This window comes from Acartia tonsa, chromosome 1, assembly GCF_053477335.1.
Source record: "Acartia tonsa isolate MP-2025a chromosome 1, ASM5347733v1, whole genome shotgun sequence".
Classification (NCBI taxonomy): Eukaryota; Metazoa; Arthropoda; class Copepoda; order Calanoida; family Acartiidae; genus Acartia; species Acartia tonsa.
The window spans coordinates 53263647-53286930 of record NC_137260.1 but is presented as its reverse complement, the minus strand read 5'-3'; the positions used below and the strand labels follow the sequence as shown (position 1 = coordinate 53286930).

The 23284-nt window shown below is 32.9% G+C and overlaps 1 protein-coding gene across 38 annotated transcripts in view; it reads left to right on the top strand.

The window, feature by feature from the left end:
* LOC145331346 (uncharacterized) overlaps nucleotides 1–23284 on the top strand; it is a 71242-nt gene that overhangs the window by 6236 nt on the left and 41722 nt on the right. Inside the window, exons 5-7 of one of the 38 annotated variants that reach the window (XM_080176093.1) lie at nucleotides 10764–10809; nucleotides 11152–11232; nucleotides 11538–11748. The exons of 12 other annotated variants lie outside the window; for them this stretch is intronic. In XM_080176093.1, the coding sequence (XP_080032219.1) occupies nucleotides 10764–10809; nucleotides 11152–11232; nucleotides 11538–11661 (251 nt within the window). In that variant the 3' untranslated portion in view covers nucleotides 11662–11748. Of the gene's footprint in view, nucleotides 1–1550; nucleotides 2081–2664; nucleotides 3363–4741; nucleotides 4988–5275; nucleotides 5637–5687; nucleotides 5979–6081; nucleotides 6388–6569; nucleotides 7440–7460; nucleotides 7805–8152; nucleotides 8238–8675; nucleotides 8749–9097; nucleotides 9424–9641; nucleotides 9743–9859; nucleotides 9992–10155; nucleotides 10621–10763; nucleotides 10810–11151; nucleotides 11233–11537; nucleotides 11749–11894; nucleotides 13458–13755; nucleotides 14336–14367; nucleotides 14496–14987; nucleotides 15175–15814; nucleotides 16201–18723; nucleotides 19611–20129; nucleotides 20545–21130; nucleotides 21734–22392; nucleotides 23258–23284 lie in introns of those variants that run through there. 25 more of the 38 variants (XM_080176147.1, XM_080175966.1, XR_013883759.1 and 22 more) reach the window with 25 other exon arrangements.

Sequence of the window (23284 nt, the reverse complement as noted above, 5' to 3'; positions counted from 1 at the left end):
TATTTACAACTTCTTTTTTTTAAGCATTAGATTTTTGTTTTGTTTGCTATTCCTTTTTAAGTTAAGGTAAGATTGTCTTTGCTCATTGGCCAAAATATTTTAAGATAGAAATATCTTAAGAAGTTATTTTGGCGAATGAAATTAAGAATTTTAATATATAAAATTCTTAATTATTTTATTTTTCGTTAGGCAATGCAATGTTCATAAATTCACGACATTTGACGAAGTTTTTGGCACCCTTGATTTCCCCAAAGCAAAGCATTTTTGCTGTAAGTGCCGGTCCAGGCACATTAATAATTTTACTATCAAAAAGACTGCATACTCACACATGTACACACACAAACATAATACAGAGCGTCATCTAGTAGATAAAAATTGAATTAAATACTTCTCTTGGATATTCCAATTCATCTGAAGAAGAGTTTCTGAGAAACAGATCAGAGAGCAGAGTTGTTTGAATTGAAAGCAGATTGTTTTGCTTTAATGCAGAGCTGTACAGCTGCAAATCAGCTGTTTTATTATGTACGACTAGTACACACGCATCAGCTGATGATAGCGTGCTTAGTTTTCGCGCGCCCTTTGTGGGGGAGTAAGTATTGGAGGGTGGTTATCACAAACGTCTTTGTTCCTGTTGTTAATTCTTTCTCTAGTTACACATTGTATAGGAAATATGGGTTAAAACCTGCAAATTTTTGCATATTATATATTCTTCAAATTCAAGAATTTTATAGAAAAACAAAATTAATCTAAAGATTAGGGAATGGACAATGACAGTTAATTAGATCTTCTCGTAATTCTTAATATTTTGCCTTGAAAGAAAGACGTTAAGATTAATTTAACAATCATTTTCCTTTGTCTCCTTGTATAATTGACATTTATTGTCAATGAAATTAAAGAAACTTGGCGTGACCAAACATTCACATAAATGGCAACACAAAAAATTATAATAGGTCCTAAGGTGCTTGAATAATTGCTAGATAAAGCACATCATTTTTGTTATTCTGCAAATATCACTGGATTTTTGGCCACGTTTTCATAATAGCACCAAAGGCCATTTTTGGTCTTTGAAGAAATATATTTAAGACATCGATTATTTGAAAAAAATACTTTACTTTTATCATATACAAAATAATTCTTAATCTTTCATAATAATATTTTTTAAAGATTTACATGTGAATAATTTTTATTTGTAGAGCCCTTCGTTATTATACAATTAGAAAATGATAATGATTTTTAAGAAAATATTGAGTTTTAGTGGTAGTAGTGGTATGGTCGGTTAAATGCGTTAAATTAGTTGTATTTGAAGGTTTTAATAGGAGTGTTTGAAGAATAAATAAATATCATACTTTTAAGTTTAAAGTCTGGCATGAACTAGGAGCATAGCAAATGTTTTCTTTTAGGTATACTTATGAACGGCCATATATACTTGCTGTAGAGTAGCTGCGTAAAACTGCCAAGGATGAAACTATAAATCAAGGAATGCCTAGGCTACTTAGAATATGTGTAGTGATTTTTGAAAACGGGATTTTTAACAGAAGAATGTATTTTAGAACTGGAGATTTATAGATTAATGGAGCACAATCCAAGTGGGGGTTTCAGGTGTTCTGTTTGTCAGATGGTCATGACGACTAAAAGAAACATGTTCTTCCATGTAGAATCTAAACATCTCAAGTCAGCAGAAGGATATACTTGTGAATTATGCTTTAAAAAATGTGCTACTATGAAAGCTTTAGATGTTCACAATCAAAGATATCATAATCTTAAGCATAGGGACTTCAATGTTTTTTAATAAATATTTTCAAGCCTTAGTTTTACTTTTGAAATATATGTTTATTTAGGATTTATTCAACGTAACTGCATAACATATCAAAATCCTGATGATGGAAGTTTTTATTACTCCTGTAAAAAATGCAATTATTCATCACAAAACAAGGCTAACTTGACCAGACACATAGAGGCTAAACACATGGTCACGACTGGTCTGTACTGCTCGTATTGTAATAAATCTGTTCCGAGTAAAAATGCTCTGTATACGCATATTTATAGATATCATAAACAATCTTAATAAAAATATACAATTGTGTAAATAAGTTACTTTGATTGGTTGTCTTAAAATAAAAATAAGCATTTTGTTGCACCTGTGTTTATGCACAGGCATTTCCCTCATTGATTTTATTTAGAAGCGTTTAATGAAATATTTCTAATGAATTACACAGTTAGGAATCGAACTAGGTACCTCCAAACATAAGTTTATTATTTTCTTGCAACAATAAAGGCCTATTGCTGCTTAAATTAAATCTAGATGTTGAAATTGACTCATAGGTTTGTCTTAACAGTTTGAGTAATCTATCCATTTAGCTGCAGATTTTTAAATATTGATCTTTAATTTGGCTAGAGATTTGTGTATCTGTATTTTCTTGGTTGTTCATAAAAAATATTCTTATAGTTGTGCAAAGTTTTTTGATAATATTTATCAAAAGTTAGTATCTAAATAGGCTTATTGCTTAAGTTTCAAATCTACACTTTCGCCATTGTATTCCTATAGCTGCTAAACTCTTAACTTGATGTTGAAACACTATGCCAACTACTTGGGTGTGTTGTACTTTTATTAATGGATTGCAACATTTTTTTATTATTTTAAAACTGAAAGGAACATAATTGCAGGTTTAGAGGCAATGGTTCTTTCCAAAATGAGTTTTTCCCAATCTACAGATGGTTCAGGAAGCCTATGGACCTGTCTGGAATGTTGCTATCAAAGTAGATACAAAGGGGACATGCGTAAACATGTGGAGACAAAGCATTTTATACTTTCATTTCCATGTAGTGTTTGTACAAAAGTTTTAAAGAGTACTAAAGCACTTAGAAGGCACATGAGTCATGAACATTAGATTTCACTTTCTTAGTTTTCACTGGCTTAGGAACCCATGGACTATTTTTGATCAAGTCTTAAAATGGCAAAATTCCTGAAAAGTGGCCGAGTTTTTACTGTAGATTGAAAAAATATGTTATTTACTTAGATGAAGCAGAATTTATGTTATCATGTTCGTTTTTGGACGGAAGAAAAAATTGGGTGTGCCACGATTGTTCTTATACGAGCAAGATAAAGACTGATGTTAAGAAGCACATTGAGAGAAAACATTTGAGTCTCACAGTTCCATGTCAGTTTTGTCATAAACAATTCAATAACAGATATGATTGTAAGAGGCATGTTAATAAATTTCACCCATGCTAAGTACCAAAGATTTGTTATGTTAGTACACAATGTACATTTATTATTGGAAAAAAATAAAGAAAATTATGTTTAGAGTTTTTCATTTCCTTGGCTAAAAAATGAAGTTATAATGTTAAAGGGGTAGTTCCATTGATTGATTGATTGATTAGCCTCCAGAGGATCATCACATGTATCTGCCAAAAACATGTATTTTGCATCTTATAGTGAAGTTTATCAGGGGGTTCCTTCGTCGAGCTTGAGAAATTCAGCAGCCTGTTTAGGCTTTGTCCATAATGATAAAACTGTTAGGGTTGTGGGGTCGTCAGGGCAGTTAAAAAGATGTGCCGTATCATGAGGTATGTAGCTACAGTTGGGGCACTTATCTTCAACTGTATTGTCAAGTCTGGTTAGGTAGGAATTTAGTCTTCTACTGTAGCCAGATCTCAGTTGGGAAAGTTGAGATCTGACATGTCTGCTTAGTTTTAGTTCAGCTTTGTTAACTTCAGGGGGGGCCCGCCCCAAAACATTATTTGGGGGAAGGTTGTCAAGCGTGTTTTTGACTTCTTTTGTGTGGATAGCTTTAAGCTTAGCTTTCCTGTTGTCAGCATTTATAGGTAGATGTTCTTCTATGCTGCTTCTGAAGTTCTGAATTGTTGGTTTAAGGTGTTTTCTGATAGGTAGCTGCTTTTCAACATGTTTGTTGCCTGGATGTTCAGGAAGATGGCAAGTTAATAGAAACTGCTTGGTTTTCATCATGCAGTGTTCTTTTATTGGCATCACTTTGGTTTCTTGATGAATATGTTGAAAAGGAGCTATTTTAAGATTTCCGGTGATTACTTTCAAAGCTTTATTCTGAGAGATCTGAAGTTTCTCCCAATTAGAGTCTGAAATAATAGGACTCCAAATTGGACAGGCATACTCCATGGCACTTCTGGCAATGGCTTTATACGTCATTGTCATTGTCTCTTTGTCTTGGCCCCAGTCAGTGCCACAAAGAGACTTGAGCATGTTGATCTTGGTGTTAGCTGTGCTGGATATGTTCTTGATGTGCTTGGAGAATGTGAGCAATGGGTAGTTCCATAAAGAGTATTTTGCGAGTTTAGCTATATAAAGTAAGATACGAAATTTCCCCATATTGTTTTAAATATATCAATTTTTTTGTTACCAATACTCAAGATTGATTAAAAGCAAATATTTTGATGTTTTTGGGTATCTATAGTAATTCATAGTAGATGACATATTACGTTGTTTAACAGCACAAAAAATAGATTAAGCTGGATTAGTCTTAGAAAAATACATTTTTCAGTTTGCATGTAATACAATATTTTAAGTGTTGTTATTTTGAAATTTCACATAATAACTTTATTATTGTATTATGTAGATATGTTTACATAAGTATAGTTTTTTTCTTCTTTGAAAAAAAAAATACTGGGAACAAATATACATTCAAAACTCTTCATGGAACTACCTCTTAGAATAATTAAACGCCAATTTTGAATTTTGATTTCTAAATTGCCTTCTTGTATTCAGAAACAGACTACGAGAGTTTTTTGCTGTCCATGGCAACCTATGCAACCGTTAATGGTCGTAGAAATTGGGAATGTACGCAATGTGGCTACACTGCCCTCAGAAAATCAGATGTTAGGAAACATATTATACGAAGGCATGTTAATAAGGAGGTTGCCTGTTCCGCTTGTGAAAAAAGTTTTTCAAATTTGTTTGATTACAATCAGCATTGTGAGTTTGAATGTAATTAAATATATTTAACGAAAAACTCTCCTTGTACTTGTATCAGCTAGGTAGAATATTGGATTATATATTTGAAGTGCGATATATAGCATTGTCAAAATGCTTAAGATTTGTCAAAATTTTATTTACAAGACCAGTACCTACCTAAAAAAAAATAGTATACTAGCTCTCCCTAAACACAGCAATCCACTTATGTATCTGATTTTGCAACTTCTTTGGATGAGGCATTGCTTAGTAGGCCATACCTTTACTTAATGGGATTCCTTAATATAATGTTTTACAGTGCTTAAAGCTCACCTATATTTATATATTAAGAGAAAATAAAGGAGTTTATGGAGCGAAGCGACGATGGCTCCTACAAGTGCACGTCCTGCAGTTTTACAACCAAGCATCGCACCTCGGTTATGAACCACATAGAGGTGACCCATATTGGCACAACAGGCTACAATTGTCCAGTTTGCGGAAAATTTTGCCGCACCAGAAACGCGTTCTATTTGCATAAATCTAGAAATAAACTTTGCAAGTCCATTTTGCACCAAGAGAAATCAAATGAAACTGTGTAGTTCAATGTTTGAGAGGCTAAGTTTCAAAGATTCAACCAAAATTATATTGCAGTTTTTTTTATACAAATCTGACCCCTTTTTTACATTTTGACAATTGTAAATATAGCATTGTATTTAAGTAACAAAAAATTGGAATGTTAAATGTACAGATTTTAAAAATTCAGAGCTTGATGAGGCAATTGAAAACTTTATGTCGCGAGAACATGGTTATTTGGCCTGCTTGGGTTGTACCTTCACCTCGAAGCACTCGCATGTTGTCAAAGAACACATAGAATCAAAGCACATAAAAGGCCCAGGTTATGCCTGTCCAGTTTGTCAAAGAATTGTGCCTACAAGAAAAGCACTTAAAGTTCATATTTATCGTTCTAAACATTATTCTAATGAATTCTGACAGTATTTATATAGTATAAATAAATGTTAATTGTCTATTAAAAATAAATTCTTATTAGAAAGCATTTCTATTAATTTTTCATCTAGTAATTTTAAAAAGATTTAGCCTTGGTTTTGTCTCTGTTTTTTAAATAGATTTTTGGGGTCTTAAGCATGTTTTTGATTTAGACTCAGCCAAAGAATATGAAAAATTGGACAAATTAATAGCAGCCAACATGGAACGGCTAAGCAACGGGCAATGGCGGTGCTATATCTGTTCCTACGTAAATCAAAATAAGGCGGGGATGGAGCGACATCTGGAGTGTAGACATTTCCCCGGGTCAGGCGTGGTTTGCCATGTGTGTTTCAAGGTGTGTCCCACCCGCCACGCCAATAGGATGCATTTAGCCAGAGCTCATCATTTACATGGGAAAAATGTTGTATGTAGATGTTTTGATTAGCAAAGAAATATATTTATTTTTTCTTCAAGATAAAGGTTGCCTTTTTTAGTTAGTAATAGTCTTGTGTTGTTAAAAAAGGTGCAGTTTCTGCAAAAATGTGCCAATATATTGTGCCTTTATTCTATTAAGTTACAATGCAATTGAAATTTCCCCTCCCTTTTTTATGTCAATTCTCATTTATTTTAATGTTTTCTAAAGCTTTCTATTAAAATTAAGACAACTTGCTGCAAATGTTGGTTGTGCTGGGGGTGAACCAGTTCATGTGCTCGGCCTGCGGCTTCACCAACACGTACAAGAGCAGCATGCTCAACCACATCGAGGCGAAGCACAGCACAAGCGTGCACGAGTGCAGCCTGTGCGCCAAACAGTTTAACAGCAAGCACAATCTTGTCATGCACTTGCGCAGAAGTCATAAGATAAATAGGACTAAGAATGTAACATTTGGCACTGGCGAGTCCTTGTTTTGAAACCAGTCAGAGTATTACCAACAAGTCCAAATATGTTAATAAGTTGCGCAGCGATAACAAGCTCACAACATTTAAGAATAGCCATATTATTACTCGGATGTTGCACAATTTAATTCCACCCCCTACCCTTTTACTGGATTAACGAAATTGTCATTAAATGAGGTGCATATTAGTAATTGACTACAAATTTTGCAGTCTCACGAATTTACTCTAGAAATAAAAAAGCTGCGTTACCTAGAGTGTCTTTCTAGTTGACCCCTTATCAGTATTACGTTTTAATGTCTTATTATGTGCCATTATTAGCAATAAATACTCAAAATAAATGCGGTTTATCCTATAATTTAGATGTAATAAAAAATTAATGTTTCAACTTATTGGTTGTATCAAAAGTAAAGTAAACGGTTATGCATTAAAATTAAAGCTTAAGGTGAATGTTATCTAAACAAGAAATATATTTAGATATAAAAATTCACTTCAAGTTACATATCAGATGAAAGCAGTACTTAGTTATGCTTTAAAAACTATAATTTGTAAATTGTTCAACTTTTCTCTCTATAAGAATCGGCCATTAATTGAAACTTAACTGTTTCTTTCCATTAGAATAAAAATTTCTGATTAATTCCAAGTTTGTATGATCTAGCATATGAAATTGAGCGTCGAGTTCTTGAGAAAATGGACAAAGTGGACTCCAAATGGTTCTGCCTCGAGTGTCAATTCTCTAGCGCCAAGAAATACAACGTTAAGACGCACGTAGAGGCCAAACATATTGAGGACACGCAATTGGTTTGTCCGGTGTGCCTGGGTGTTTTTTCAAACAGGCACTGCTTGAAACAACATAGCAAGCAGCATTATTGACGCACGTATATGGGAGTGTCCACACCCTATGGCGAATCTCTCTGCATTTAATTTTGTATTTTTAGATTAATTTTCTTTCATGTTTCTGCTGTTTTTATTATACATTTTCATAAATCTTAAAAGTTCCAATGAATCCTATCTATTGAAAAAGTTTTTATGTGAAACCATGAAACTAAAAATATTTCTTTTTTGCGCCCTAAATGATTCAGCCATCCAAAATACCACCTAACATATTTTTACTAGATCATTAAACATTTTTGCGAGATCACTTGTCATGTGTGCATTAAGTTTATTGAGAGTAGGAAAAAAATAAAAATTCCATTCAAAAGTTAGTCTTTGGTTTTGTATATCTCCAAATTATATCATTTTAAATGCTAATACATTATTACTTCCATTTTTGAATAAATACGGCCATACAAAAGCTTTTTATCCAATATCATACATGTCTGAAGTCTTAACATAATTTGTTACATTTAGACTTTAGCGGAGCGTTTGAACAACACATGAAAAATAACGATGCAATAGTGGCGAGTAAAATGATAGCTGTAAAAACTGTTTCAGGATTGTGTTGTACCTAAATATCTTTAGTTTTTTGTTTCTTAGTAAAAATATTCAGTTTTTCGGTCTTATATATTGCTAAAGATGTAAGTTATATAAAAGACCACATAAGCAAAACTATTTCTAAATTAGCTTGATTGATTGATTTTAGTCTTGTTTTAAGGGAAGCTTTGTTCAAGTCTTAAGATAGTTTACGGTAATTTTCGGGGGGGGGGGGGGTAAGTGAACCCCTTTCATTACGAGACACCAATGTAGGCTAGTTGCGACGATAATTAAATAAAAAGAATGAAAACATTAGATGTAAGAATTTTAGAGTTTAAACTTCACAAAAATATTACTAAATTTCCACAAACATGCATTAATTTAAGAATTGCTTTGCTTAAATAAATTTCACACATCTTAAATCCTTTTGTTGGTACATCTCAAAATGTGAAACAATAGGCAAATTGTACAAGTGTTTGGATTGTGGGTATATTTCTAAAAACTCCACGGTTAAAGAACATATTGATGCTAAGGCAAATCACAATTTTTAAGTCTAAACTAATCTCTCACTTAATGTATGTATAGATTGAAAAAGCATAATTTCAATAGGTACAGTCGTATTCATAAGTAGCAATTAAAAATATAAATAGTTTAAATACTGAATTAAAAAACAGTCATACCATATGTAGATTACCGTAGGAAATATTGAGCAAATTAAAGTTTAGATAGATGTACTTTGTTAACCAATGCAGATGTAGTCATTGTGTATGAACTAACGTGCTTAAATGACTTGGTTAGACGGACTGACATTTTCTTTTAATGAGCAATCTTACTAATGCAGTTAGTTTGGGAGTTTTAAAATAATTGTGACGAATTTAACAGCATATTGAAAATCCTGGCGTGTTTTGTCCCGACTGTCATCAATTTTGTAAAAATAAGAAGAGCCTGCGAAACCACAAATATACAAAGCACAGAGTTCAACCTGCTCCTGTCTTTATGTTCAACAATATGGATGATAATGACTCCAATGATGCTATCAGTCATGTGTCTGACTCTGTAGATATTGATTCACATGAAATTGTTGTTGAAAATCAAGACATAGATAATTTTCAACCGTAATGCATTTTGTTTATTGCTTGACAAGTTTAAATGATAAAATGAAATATTTTTTGATTGAAATTGAATAAAATAAACCTTTTGTAAATTTAGTTTTCATTGAATCAATTCTCCCTTAACGGTACATGTTAAGGAGGGGTGGGTGCTATGATTAAATATCTCCCGGTGAAATAGCTATAAACCTGTCAGTAAAAGGTTGGGGCGATATGTATTGTAGATAGGGTGTATTCTTGAAAGATTGCTTTGGTCCAATGTTAATGAATAGTGTTAGAATTAAGATTCATGAGAAATGAGTTAATATATATTTTAGAAGGAAATAGTTATATCAGGGATGACTTAAATGCCACAAATGTTGATGCAAATCATTGGCAATGTAACCAATGCCATTTCCAAACGTATTCGGGAAAACAGGTCCAATTTTACATTTTCAAATTAAAAATGCAAAAGATTTATTTTAAAAATAACTGAATATTTTCTTTAAATAACACAATAATAAAGAATTAAGAAGCAAATCTTGTATATAATTAGGTGTTGTTGAGCCACATAGAGGCACATCACATGGCCTGTGCCTACCATTGCCAGCAGTGTAACTACATTGCCAAGTCAAGAAATGCATTGAATGTTCACAAATCAAGAAAACATAGAGTTTATACTTGATAGGTATATGATTTTCTGTAACCCAAAAGATTTAATAAAAAATATCTTTTACGATCTCACTTCTAGTATCTAAATGATTTATAGGCCTTGAAGCAAAAAAAATTTAAGCAGATGAGCCCTTCTATTTCTTCAATTTTCATTAAATTTTGACGAACTAATAATTCTAGGCAACGGCGCTTTGGATCCACTTGAGTACCTAGAAAAAATAGCTCCAAACCCGCCAAGCCTCGGACCGCCCTACTATCAATGCACATTCTGTGAATACAGCACCCAATACGTGACCTCGGCCAAGCGCCACGTGGCCGCCAAGCATATTGTGCTCCCGTCTCACGCCTGCCCGACGTGCACCAAAACATTCTCCACGCAGAACGCGCTAAATCAGCATATTAAGCGCCGCTATTGCGCTGGATTTATCAATAGCCAAATGAGATAACTGTTATTAAGGGGGTAGGATATTTTCTTAAAGGCTGCCAAAATACCTATGTATTGTCCTTAAATCAAATAGGTCATTTTGGTAAACCTGTTGATATATCCCTACCCCTAAAGCCATTTATTATAAATATACCTAACTATGATAAATATTTATACAGTACACATTTTAAGATTTTTATATAATAAATATTGTTTTTAATTTATGAAGTTTAAGTTTTCTTGAAGTGTGCAATAAGTTTTATTGAAATCTTCAGATCCCTAGGGGGTAAAGGGATAGGATTGTTTATTTGAAGGCCAATTTTCTTGTTTTCTGCATTTTTTCCATAAAAAATCCACTTTTCAGAGTTGTTAGCAAGTCTTCAACCAGAAATAGAGAAAAGAATTATCAGGATTGGGATATTTTGTGATTTGCAAATTCCTTTTTGCGTGGTTAAATTTTTTCATGTCATAAGATTGTCTTTTTTTAAGAGATTTTCAGTGGATCCATACTTTGTTGAATTACAATTTTTGCGTTTGTTATTTGTTAATAAATTCACAGTTGAATTTCTCGCAATTGTCCTTTGCTAAGTAAATATAAGTCATGGGTTTGAAAATAAAGATTGTTGGTCTTTATTTGCTTCACTCCTTCCCACTCTTCTGATTTTATATTTACGTTTCGTCGAAGTATTTCAGGCTGTTGAATTAGATTGAAATAAATTTTAACTACAAAAATATCTTGATTTGGCACCTAGAATGGAAAATAACTGGGTTTGCAGTGTATGTAACCATATTGCCCATCGCAGGCAGCACATCACTGATCATATTGAGTCCAGGCACTTGACATATACAAAAAATATCTTTTATTATAGCTATGCTTCAGTAAATATTAGTCGTACTTGTTTGTTATTTTAGGTAATTCTTATGATTAGAAAGGTCTAAAAAGAATTCAACTTGTAACTGGGAAAATTAATTTATTTTATTTCTGGTGATTCTCCACAACCCCCCTTTTCTCCTCCTCCCCCCCCCCCCCTCCAATTTTTACTAAAATAATTAACTGTTTTTATTAACATACCTAACAATAATCTAACAACCTAAAAATATAAAATATCAACTTTTTGTTAAAGTCAAGTGTTATCAGACACCTAACCCACGACCCATTCGAGTGCAACATTTGCCTGAAAAAGTGCAAAAGTATTCGGTCTTTCAGAGAGCATATGCTGACATCACATCATATCAAATACTTTTTCTTCAACACGGAATAAGTCATTTTTAAAAGTGATAACCCTAACTGTACTATTAAAATTACTGTTTCTGTATTATTTGAAAACTAAATAAAATTTTAAATATGATTTCTTGGTTGCCTATAGTTTTCCTAGTTAGTGTAGGGTTGAGGATTTTTAGTGTAGTTGGATACAGGGATAGAACAATTGATGCCAAACTCTGAGTTTGATTTAAAAAAAGAAACCAATTTGAATTCATTATTCTTCTGTTTAAGATGTGTTTGCCCACGTAAAGGAGGAAATTAACAGCAAGATGGAAAAAACCTCCGAGGGTCATTGGATCTGTATAGTGTGTAACTATCTGAGCAAAAAGAAAAGTCATTTGTCCGACCATGTAGAGGCTAAGCATGTAGACCACCCGGGCTTCTTGTGTCCAATCTGTAATAAACAATTGAAGAATAGCGTTGCTCTCAGGAGGCACAAGTGTGTTGGTTTTTAGAAATCAGTTTTTATGCCACCAAATTTTAACATATCATTTGTATATGAATTAAGAATTTTAGCAGTATTTTATCATTTTGTTGACAGCTAAGACGCTTTAGTCTTCCTTTGCCATTATTTATTTAAGAAAAATCTTTTACATTTTTTATTCTAATATATTTGTGTATATTCTAAATGGTAGTTTTATAAGGGAGATTGTATAAAAATCATTCTTTTCTGTCATGTAGTTTTCACATGAAATATTTTAAGGGGTAGTTTCACAAGGAATATTGTATAAAAATCAAATTTTTCTGCCATGTAGTTGTCAATTTAAATGATCTGATATTCTATGTGGTATATGTAACTTGGAATGTTACATGTTTATAATAGTTATTGAGACTACTATAGCGGTTACTGCTCAAATATCATACAAAGTACAAAAATATATCGTACCTACTATGTTTTTGTTGAAAATTAGACCTAAATCAGAAATTAACATTTCTAATGTTCTTCACCAAAAGAACATATGAAGTTCATTCTTAATAACTCATCTAGACGTAATCACTACTTCATGTAGTTGAAATGCTTGAAATGCTCTGCTTGAAACTACCCCTTTATATATATACCCAAATTATTAGGCCCTTTTATGTGTTTTGTCATTAACTAGTATTGCATATAAATTGCCTTGGAGTTTGTTAAAATATAATCATGTTGAAACGGCCACAATAAAAATTAACTGTTTGCTTCAGAAGCTGAAATGACCACCCTATTCACCGAAATCATCAACTCCATGTGGAAGGAGGAAAAGACGTGGTTCTGCCAGGCGTGCGCCTACACCAGCAACCACAAGGGCCACATGTTCGAGCACATTGAGGCCAAGCACATAACCAACCATCCCGGGTATCAGTGCGCCTATTGCCTCGCGCTCTTCAACAACAAGCTAAAGCTGCGAAAGCATAAGTGTCCGAAGAAGCCGGAAAAGGCGCCGTGCAGCTATATTGGGTTTAAAACCTTTAAGAAGATTATGAAGGGTGACATGTAAAAGCGACCCTTCACCTATTACTGTACAATTTTATCAGCTTCTCTGGGGCTTAGCGGCCATGTTATTAAACGTCTAATTCGTGGCTGTTGCAGAGCCCTTTTATTTTCTTGAACAAACTGTAAATAATTTTAAACTGAAAGTTTGGCCGCATTAAATGCAAAGCTTGAATAATATTGTAAATGCTTTTTTCTCTCTTATTCTTACCCTATAGTATGTAAGGCAATTTTTGTATAATACTAAAAATATTGATGTTTTTTTTGTCCTATTTTACTTAGCATGTATTGATTATCTGTATTATGAAATAAAAGTACAATTTTTACTTTCGTTTAGTTCTAAAAAATTGAGGGATTATTTTGCAGAGAAATAGGGGACGATGGGCTGCTTATTACACTAGTCCCCTTTTTTATTCGTTAGCTCAACAACTTTGGGGACTTTTCAATAAAATTTGACTGGCTGGTCTATTAAGTTGAGTGTTCAAACGTGTCAACCACTAATTTTAAACTACGGAGTAATTTTCTTATCCCTTATTATTTTGGCCTAGGAAATATTTTGGTCGTGGTTTTTTTGTATATACATTTTCAAAAGATTTGTTTTAAAACAAAATGTTTTGTTTTTAGCAATGTTTATGTCGAGTGAAGTTGACCTTGTGGCATTAATCAACTCGAAACTGGCCAAAATCGGCACAATGTGGCGTTGTACAGAGTGTACATATTCCAGCGTTAAGAATTGCAATGTGGTGGACCACATAGAGGCGAAGCATATCGAGCACCCTGGCGTGTATTGTCAGGCCTGTGGCAGGCTGTTTCGTAATAGGATTGCCCTGCGAAGGCATAAATGCTGTTTGTAGTATTCTCAAATTGGTGGATAGTTTGTCATAAATTTAAATTGTATTTTTGCTCATTATTTGGCTCATGTCGTTTTAGATTTGTAAAAGATGGAGAACATTCTTTTTGAAAACTTAACTTTTATATTCATTATCTTTATAACAACGTTAAAATAAAAAGTAAAATTTGAATTGACTGGGTATTAAAACAAGGATGACAACATCCATATGTGGCGAACTTACGGACAAAGTAATTTATAGAGTATCTTCGCTATTTAACCTTCACCTATTAACTGTTAAGCTCCCGTTTGTTATTAAAGCATTTTAACCTAATTTTTTTTATAATTTTACAATGCATGACCATAGATAATAAACCACTTTTAAAGTCAATTAATCTTGCTATTAGACATAGACTCGCTGATCCAAAGCCTGTTGATCAAGACTGACAACAAGTGGCACTGTGTCGAGTGTCTGTACGAGAGCAAGAACAAGCACCACGTGCTCGAGCACATCGAGTGCAAGCACATCACCCAGGTGTCCCATCCCTTCCGCATAAATTTCAGTTCATAATACTAGGTTTGGCAATCCGGAATCCGTTCTTAATAGCGGATTCGGATTCTTAATTGGTAGGCTAAAATTAGAGTCTTGAGTTTTTTATTCCAACTCCGCCTTTTTGAAGACAAAGATTATCATCATTATATATAATATCTTTTAAAATTTGGTTCTATTCTCGGAAGTGAATTAGGGGATGAATTACTTTCTTGTTTGTATAGGCCTTTAGGGCCAGCAAAACAGGAATTATTTCTTTAAAACATGATTTTCTTGCATGATTTATTCATTTACATAAAGTTCAAATACATTTCTATATTGAATTTAATGGTCTTTGAATAAGAGTTAAAAGTCTATATACATTTAATTTCTAAAACACACTATATTGAATAATACTATTTTTATGTCTAGTACAGTCAGTCGCGGTTTTAAAACAGTTTAATCTATGCGGAAGTGATGAAACACCATGTTACTCAGAATGGATATAATTGTTCTGGTTGTGGCAAGTTTCTTAAGAATAGGATTGCGGCTAGGTTTCATGAGAAACGTTGTCCTGGATTTGTTTTCCCGTAGTGGCGCATAAGAACTGTTCTCCTCAGGGAGGGAGAGGACATTGGACTGTAAATTGTAATGCTTTCTCAAAGTTTTTTGAATACGTAATCTCATTTGGTAATTAGTTTTTTTTTTAATTAAGGCTCTTGAAGCGTCTTAAACTTTACAACTAAATTCATTTATAATCTTTCGCATGTACTATTTATCGTCCATTGTCTTATCCCTATTCATACCTGAATTTTCTGCAATGGTACAATTTAGAATTGACCTTTTTAAACTTTACTTTGACTATGTGTGGTATATACTAAAATTAAAATTTTAAAATCTTCAAGGTTAAATTTAGGAATGTTTAATTATATTCTGCACAATATTCATTTTTCCCTGCTGCAATTTTTTTATTTTTTCCTCTCTTTAGTTTTTTTCCCTCAGCAAAGTAGTTAGGCATCTTACGATTTATTTACTTATATAATATTTATATATGTATATCTACCCTCTTTCTCTTCATATCAATAGCATTAGTTTATCATATTAAAAAAGCAGTATTCACAAAAAGAGTTTGACCCCTATTATCATGAGTGGAGTTCTGCCTTTGCTACCTTATTAAAATTTGGGGTTAAAAACTTCCTGTAAAGCAAAAAATTTGATCTTCCATATTATGCTCTTTTTTTTACTAAAAATCATACAACATGGCCTACACATTATTTTCAAATTCTGTGGTTTTTAAACTAAACTTTACACATTTTGTATTGTAGAAGAGGACAAATACTTGCATTTAATAATGTCCCACATATACAAAGACCACATGGATGGTCTGTACCACTGCACAGACTGTAGCGCAGCAATGGCCAACAAAACGCACCTGATCGAGCATGTTGACGCCAAGCACGTGGTACACCCGCCCTATTCGTGTGACGCCTGCGGTAAACAAATTCAATCAAGGAGTTGCTTTAGGAGACATAGGAATAAGCATGAGCGTTATGAGATTTAACAAATGACTATTGACAATTTTATATTTATGCATTTTTTTACTTATTGCTTATTGATGATATATAGAATGTAATTATATATATACGATGATTTTGTTTTCAAATTATTATTTACATTTTATCAAATAAATTGAATTAATTATGAAGACCAATTTTATTTCGAGGTTTTTGTTTTGTTCGATTTTGCTGTTAAAATACTCCGGATTGTTTGAGGTTGTTTATTATTAAGATATGTAAGTTGTTTTTAATTTCGATATTATGTATAGAAAGTTAAGCTTATGGCCACAGTGGGATCTTTTGAAAAAAATCGGGACATCCAAAAAATCTAAAATCGACTTTTATCTATCCTAGGAATAAATAATGGCTGTAAGTAGACAGCTAGAAAAGAAATTTTTAAAAAATATTAATTTTTGGCGGATTTATGCCATTTTTAAAAAAGGTAGTGAAATATTTCTTTTCAGTTTTGATGATTTTCCAGATTTTTTTACACAATTTTTTCAAAGCAACAAAAAATACATTTATGTTCATCTTATGAAAAAAAAAATTTATTGAGGTACTTTTCAGATACCTGTACCAATGTCTAATTAAAGAAAAAATTTAAAAAAATATTTTTTTGGTGGTGTAAATTGACATTTTGTGAGAAAATTTCACCAAAAATATTAAGATTTTTAACCCCAAAAAATCAGTTTTCTCCATTTTACCCAAAAACGGACAGGAGGCCCCGGGTTTTGCAATAATAATATCAATATACAACATGTATTGTGTATAAAACAGTTTTCACAACCTGGGGCCTCTTGTCCGTTTTTGAGTAATTAAGCATTTTACATTGCATGGTTTGAACAATTTCGTTCTTGTTAATTTCAAATTTTCCCCCGTTAGAGGGGGAAGGAGTCATTTTAGAGCCCAAAGTCATCTCTGCAATATTTTCAAACTTTTTAAGGCGGATCATTATGCATCATTTGCCTCCGGCCAACCGTTACGCCGTTATTTGCCGCCGTTGGCGTGATTTTTAACGATTTTTGCCGTTCTCGCGGTTTTAATGGACATTTAAGGGATAAAGGAGTCGTTAAATAAAGATGACTTATAAGTACTTTTATTTTAGCAATTAAATTTGCTAAATTTCATGTGTTCTGAAAAAAATTGTAGTTCTAACTGGTTTTGGCCCAGCAGAAATTCAAATTTGGAGATTAATTATAATATTGCAAAAACATTATATACGCATCAGAGAGAGAGAAAAATATACGTTTGAGAGAGAAAATATTATAAGTAATTATGTTTATATTCTTATACAAACTTTAAATGAAGATAGCTCGACTCAGAGTAAAGCTATTAACACAAAATGAAAAGTGTTTTGAAAATTATGTTATTGTTGTTTATATCTGTAAAAAAATATTTTAAAATATGCCTTATAAGTGTCCTATTTTACTTATTCTGGGCCTACCTAAAAAAGTCGGGACTCGAACTGGGTGCACCTGACGCTATATTCATGTTCACAAACATTGTTTGCATTGAAGAAATATTTACATAGACGTTGATTTTGTTAAAATATTCCTATCCTAGCTAAAGTTATGAAGGTTTATAGATTTTTTAAAAATAGGGTAGCTTCGCTCCTCCAAAACAGCAAGACGTACTTACCAAATGCACATTAGAAGTTAACAGGAGCAAAATTTAAGTTATTTCTGAGTTAAAGCAAAAGAAATTACATCATTTCTTCAAATACAAGCTTATTTATTGAAGTTTACTTTTGCCTACTCTTAATGTCCCGATATTTGTCAAAAGATCCCACTGTGTATGGTTAGTTTTATTTTTGAAAATTGTCCTAGGATTCCTGCTAGTGACAGGAGAAAAATGTTCAATTTAGCTTGCTAATATGGAACTGGTTTATTGGTCAGTTTTTTCATCCAGAAGGAGGGTAAAGTTATAGGGGGGGAGGGGGATCGTTATATAAGCCTGCTGCCAATTTCACATACAGAACATGAAAATCTGGTGTAAGATCCAAGTAATATGACCATTCATAGATCCTAGCATAAAACCTGATTTGCACGGATTCAAAATCGAATTGCTGTTCTTGTTTGTAGACTAAAACCATCCCACGTTTATTCATTAGCATTTGTGCACTCGTACAGTTAAGGTTTTGCAAGTTTAAGACAATGGACGATCAATGGATATTAACCTTTTAGTTTGAACTAAACAATCAAACAATAATTGTACCCGAAGTATTAAGCCACTGAATGAGAGTACGTTTTGATATAAGTTTGGGTACCAGTATTATTATTAGTGCAATGTCAACTCCCTCCCAGATATTTCAATACTTATGGTGGTCAAGATTGTCTTGGTAAAGTTAATACCTAATGTTCATGTAAATGTTGGAACGGCCAATTGTAAATATAGGGATAGTTTCATGATGAGAAGTTTTATCTAAAGTCGTGTTGTGTAGACTAATAGCTTTGCGAATTATTCACAAACAAAGCAAATACATTTTTCCATTAGATGAAAATATTAGGGACACACTTCAAACAGATTTACTTTGTATAAACTTAATACCTATAAAGTTTTAGATTACATCAATTTTGACAAAATCACTTTCATGGAATGTTCCCTTCATAAACTCCAAAGGCCAATCACCCCAGTTCTTTTACTCAATCAGGTTTTGACATTCGTTGCTGCTATTTCAGAGCCTTATGAGCTGATGACCCACCCCATCGAGGACGAGGACACGCTCAACATTAAGGAGGAGGACATCGAGAGCGTGGACCCGATCATGACCGACATCAACGAGGGCGACTTGACGGGTCGTGTGGACGCCAACAGCCTCATGATCAAAGTGGACGACATGTGGGCCTGCACTGCGTGCGGACACACGCGTCGTCAAAAGTCGCATGTGCGCGAGCACGTTGAGTCGGTGCATCTGCGCGTCCAGGTCACGTGTCCGATTTGCGATAAGAAGGTGTTGAAGAGCGGGATGCGCTCACACAAAAAGAATCACCAAAAGGCGGATTTAGCGGCCGCCCAGGCCATGGTGTCTGGCGGCTCATTTGTTGGGCATTATGAGCCGTCTTAACTATTGCTTCGCTACTGATTGTCCATGGTTATTTGTATTTGCACGACAGTTAATAACTACAAAAGATATTAGTATTCATACGCATGTAGAAAAATTTAAATATAGAGTATTCCTCACCATTTTTGTTTCAAAATGTTATGACGGAATAGCTCACATAATTTCTTCCTGGGATTCCAGCCTAATTTTTATATAGGGCTCAAGTGCCCTGGAAAGGAAATCAAATTCACTATTCAAGATTTTTACTGATTGTCATTATTTCAGCATAATTCTGAATCTGATTGATTTTTAGAACTTAAGTTTTTAAACTGTAGTTATTAATAATGAAAAATTTATTGCATATTTGCAAGTAAAAATAAAATATGTAATTATTAAAATTTAAATATTAACAAATTTTGTTTGTTTTGCTTTTAGCTTGAAATATCATTTTAGATATTTTTTTCGCCTGATTTTACATTTAATGTTAATTTTTAGTTCATTATCTAGAATAAACTTTTAAATAAATTCCCTATTCTTTTATTATTTCTACGTATTGTTAACTTGATCTGACGGACATACATCAGTTATAGAGTAGCTGTGCTTCGAATTAAGGTGTAAAATAAGATGATTATAAGAAATATAGTGTGCAATTTAATTGAATTTTGTTGTCTTTGGTTATGTTTTGGTAGGATTTGTTTTAGAATCTTTAGTCCATAAAGTATACTGGTCTTATAACCACGTAATTTTATTCGTTGGTTCAAAAACTTTATGTATTTTTATTAAATTTAGATTTTTTATTCCGAACTAGTATGCAGGGCCGTCTAAGCATTTTATTTCGTGTTTTTTTTATTTTGCGGGGTTTCGAAGTTAAAGACGCCTTTGCTAGTGTGTACAAACTTTTTAATCAATAATTTTGACCTACAAGAGGGGCATTTTGTTTATCATCATTAGGGATGTTTATTTACTTATCCTTCATTGATTTAGCTGAATGTAATTGTTAATGAATTATGCCATTACAAAAAGATCTTACCTATATAATTTTAGCGAGTGCCGTATACGCCGAGGTGCTGAAACAAGCTGAATCTAAGATGGAAAAGGATATTGCCACCGGCCTTTGGATCTGTCTTGTGTGCGGCATTGTGCGCAAGAAATCTCATCTGTTTGATCACATTGAAGCTCGTCATGTGGTCCATCCTGGTTATACTTGTGATCACTGTGTTAAAAGTTATCGTAGTAGAGCAACTTATAGGAAGCACAGAAGAGACTTTTTGCTCTTTGAGGATATTTGAGCTTTAAGTAACAACAGTATTTGTTTTGCCACTGAATCTATTTATGTATTACTGTTTTATTTCATTGACAATTTTGTTTTATACAAAGTATTTTAATTTTATCCATTTTGTATGTTTCAAGAAATTTTAACAAAAAAATAAATTAATGTATTTATGTTTGAGTATTTAAATGTTTGGTGTTTAAGTAGAGTTTTACTCTAATTGGGTTGTCAGTAGGGTTGGGCCGGATATTGAAACTATCCGGCCGGATATCCGGCCACACCGGATATCCGGATATTGAAACTATCCGGCCACACATAGTTAGTCACATAACAGATTACCTAATGTGTACACGTTCCCACCAATAGTATGGTTGAATTGTTCCTTCACTGTGTTCTTATTGGTAGAATTAACTGATAAGGGATCTAGGCCTAATATAACAACAGTGTGCCGTTCCGTCTCGTTGATGCTAAAATGAGATGAATAGGATAATTATATCACACTAAAAGTTATTCAAAAGTTAAAAATAGTCATGTTTTTAATAAAAATACTCGTACCTAATTAACAAACGAATCATCATTCAAAGTTTGAAATTGGTAGGGCAATTATAACATGCCTAAAATAGCGAAAAGAGCTAAACGTTAGGTACGGATGGACGCACAGACCCTAATTGTAGAAAAGTTTCGCTTTAAATAGTTAAATAAAAAGCCTCGTCTTTAAAAATTCCTTTCAAATAGATTAAGCTTTATTTTTTTTACTTCAATTTCTTATATTTAGCTTTGAGAGCTCAACGGGATATGCTGATAGAGAACTATTACAGCCGTGACACAATGTCGGGCGCGTTCCAGTGTCAGAATTGCCAGTATTCCTCTGAGAAAAAATGCAATATGACCAAACATGTCGAGTCAAAGCACATTGATGACGGACAAGCTTATTTGTGTAAATTCTGCTTGAAACCTGTAAAATGTCGAAATGGACTGCGTTTGCATGTCATCAATTATCATCCTATGGTTAAACCATCAGTTGGAAATCTATTTTAGTTTTATTGCTATGAAGTCATGTTTGAAATCTGTAGGATGGCTTAAATAAAAATTATGTAAGTTAACATTAGATATTTCTAAATATATATCGTTTTATTTATTTTTTACTTATTAGACATATTTATAGAACAGTTTATAGACAAAAGATCTTATAAGTGGCTAAACATACTTTGTTGTGTTTATAAAGGAAGCATTACATTAGTTATGCCGTTGTTTTAGGCGCCATATATAAAGGCCATGACACTAGACAGGCTATATTTTTTTTGACAATGGAGTTTGGTGGTTGAGCTGTTGTGGAAAATGTATTGTTCTTGTTGATTATTGTTTTTTGAGCTACAAGGTAGGACACCTGCCATACAATTACATTTATTATACATTGTTCTTGTTGATTTCTTATTCTTAAAGATGTAAGGTAGGACACTTGCCACACGATTACATAGATTATATATCTGATAACTAAACATTGTTCTTGTTGATTTATTATTCTTAAAGTTGTAAGGTAGGAACCTGCCATACGATAACATAGGTTATAAATCTGGTAACTAAACATTGTTCTTGTTGATTTCTTATTCTTAAAGATGTAAGGTAGGACACCTGCCATACGATTACATTGGCTGTAAATCTAATAACTGGTGTTAAATACAGAACATGGACCTTAACCTAATTCATTATTTTCCTTTTCTAATGTTTTCATATAGATTTAAGGGGTGAGGGGGGGGGGTTAGAGGGGTGTTAACCTCCCCTCATAAAAAAGCTTTGACGTCCTTGATTGTTGTATATCATCTCTGTTTACATAAGCACTTTAGCATAAACAAACTCAAATATTTAGTACCTCTAAATAGTATTGTTAGTGAAACAATCCAAATCTTTTTTTTTATAGAATTTTTTTTTAATGTCTTGTCTGCTTGAAACTAGATAGTTTAAAATCCTTTAATTAGTTATAAGGCATGAATTTTAATTTCTAGATTAAGAAAACTTTTAAGCCTTTACTATGTTTAGATCTGAAAGAAAGGAGGGATATAACAATTCTCGAAATATGCGAGGTTGAAGCAGGACGTTGGGTGTGCAGAATGTGCGACTATTCTTCCAAGCAGAAAGGCCATGTTTTTGAACATGTAGAATCCAAGCATATTAATGATGGATTGTCCTACTTCTGTGGACTTTGTGGCAAAGCTTTCAAAGCCAGAAATCTGTTGCGCATGCATCTTAGAACCAAACACCATGGAATAAGTGGTTCTAATCAAAATATGTATTTCTAAAAACATTTTTCTTTTGGCGTTTTTTATATTAAACTAGACTAGAGTCTCTATGCATTTACTGTATTACAATTTACTGCTCTTAATACCTACAATTATGCTAGCTTACTTATTCTGTGGTACTTTGACTAAAAGCTTTTTTTTGTTGGTTAAATATGCTTTTACTTTTATATTATTCAGTGCGGTAAGTAGGTATTGTTCAGCTTATATTAACAACGAATTTAATTTGAAAAAAAACACGAAACCTTTACATGTTTTTCAGCTGTCGTTAGGAGGGGGGGCAACAAATAGTAAAATTGACAACCTCTCCATTGCCCCCCAAATATTATTTAAGATTTATTTCACTTGTTGGTTATACCCTATTCCTGGGTATTGTCGAAATTTGTTCTCTAGCTTTACATTGTTTGCTACTTTTTTTCTACATTTGTGTGTTAGTGTGCATTTATGTAAGTTGAACAAATAATGATGAGTATTTGAAATGAATTGGTCACTTTCTGCTTAATTAACCCCTTGCCAGTTTTATTGTTCTTTCTAAGATCTCAACTGTAAATAGTTTCATGCCTTCAATGCCTAAAATTCTGCTTATATAATAAATTTTTTATCATATACCTAGTTGTGTTAGATATTTTAGAAAT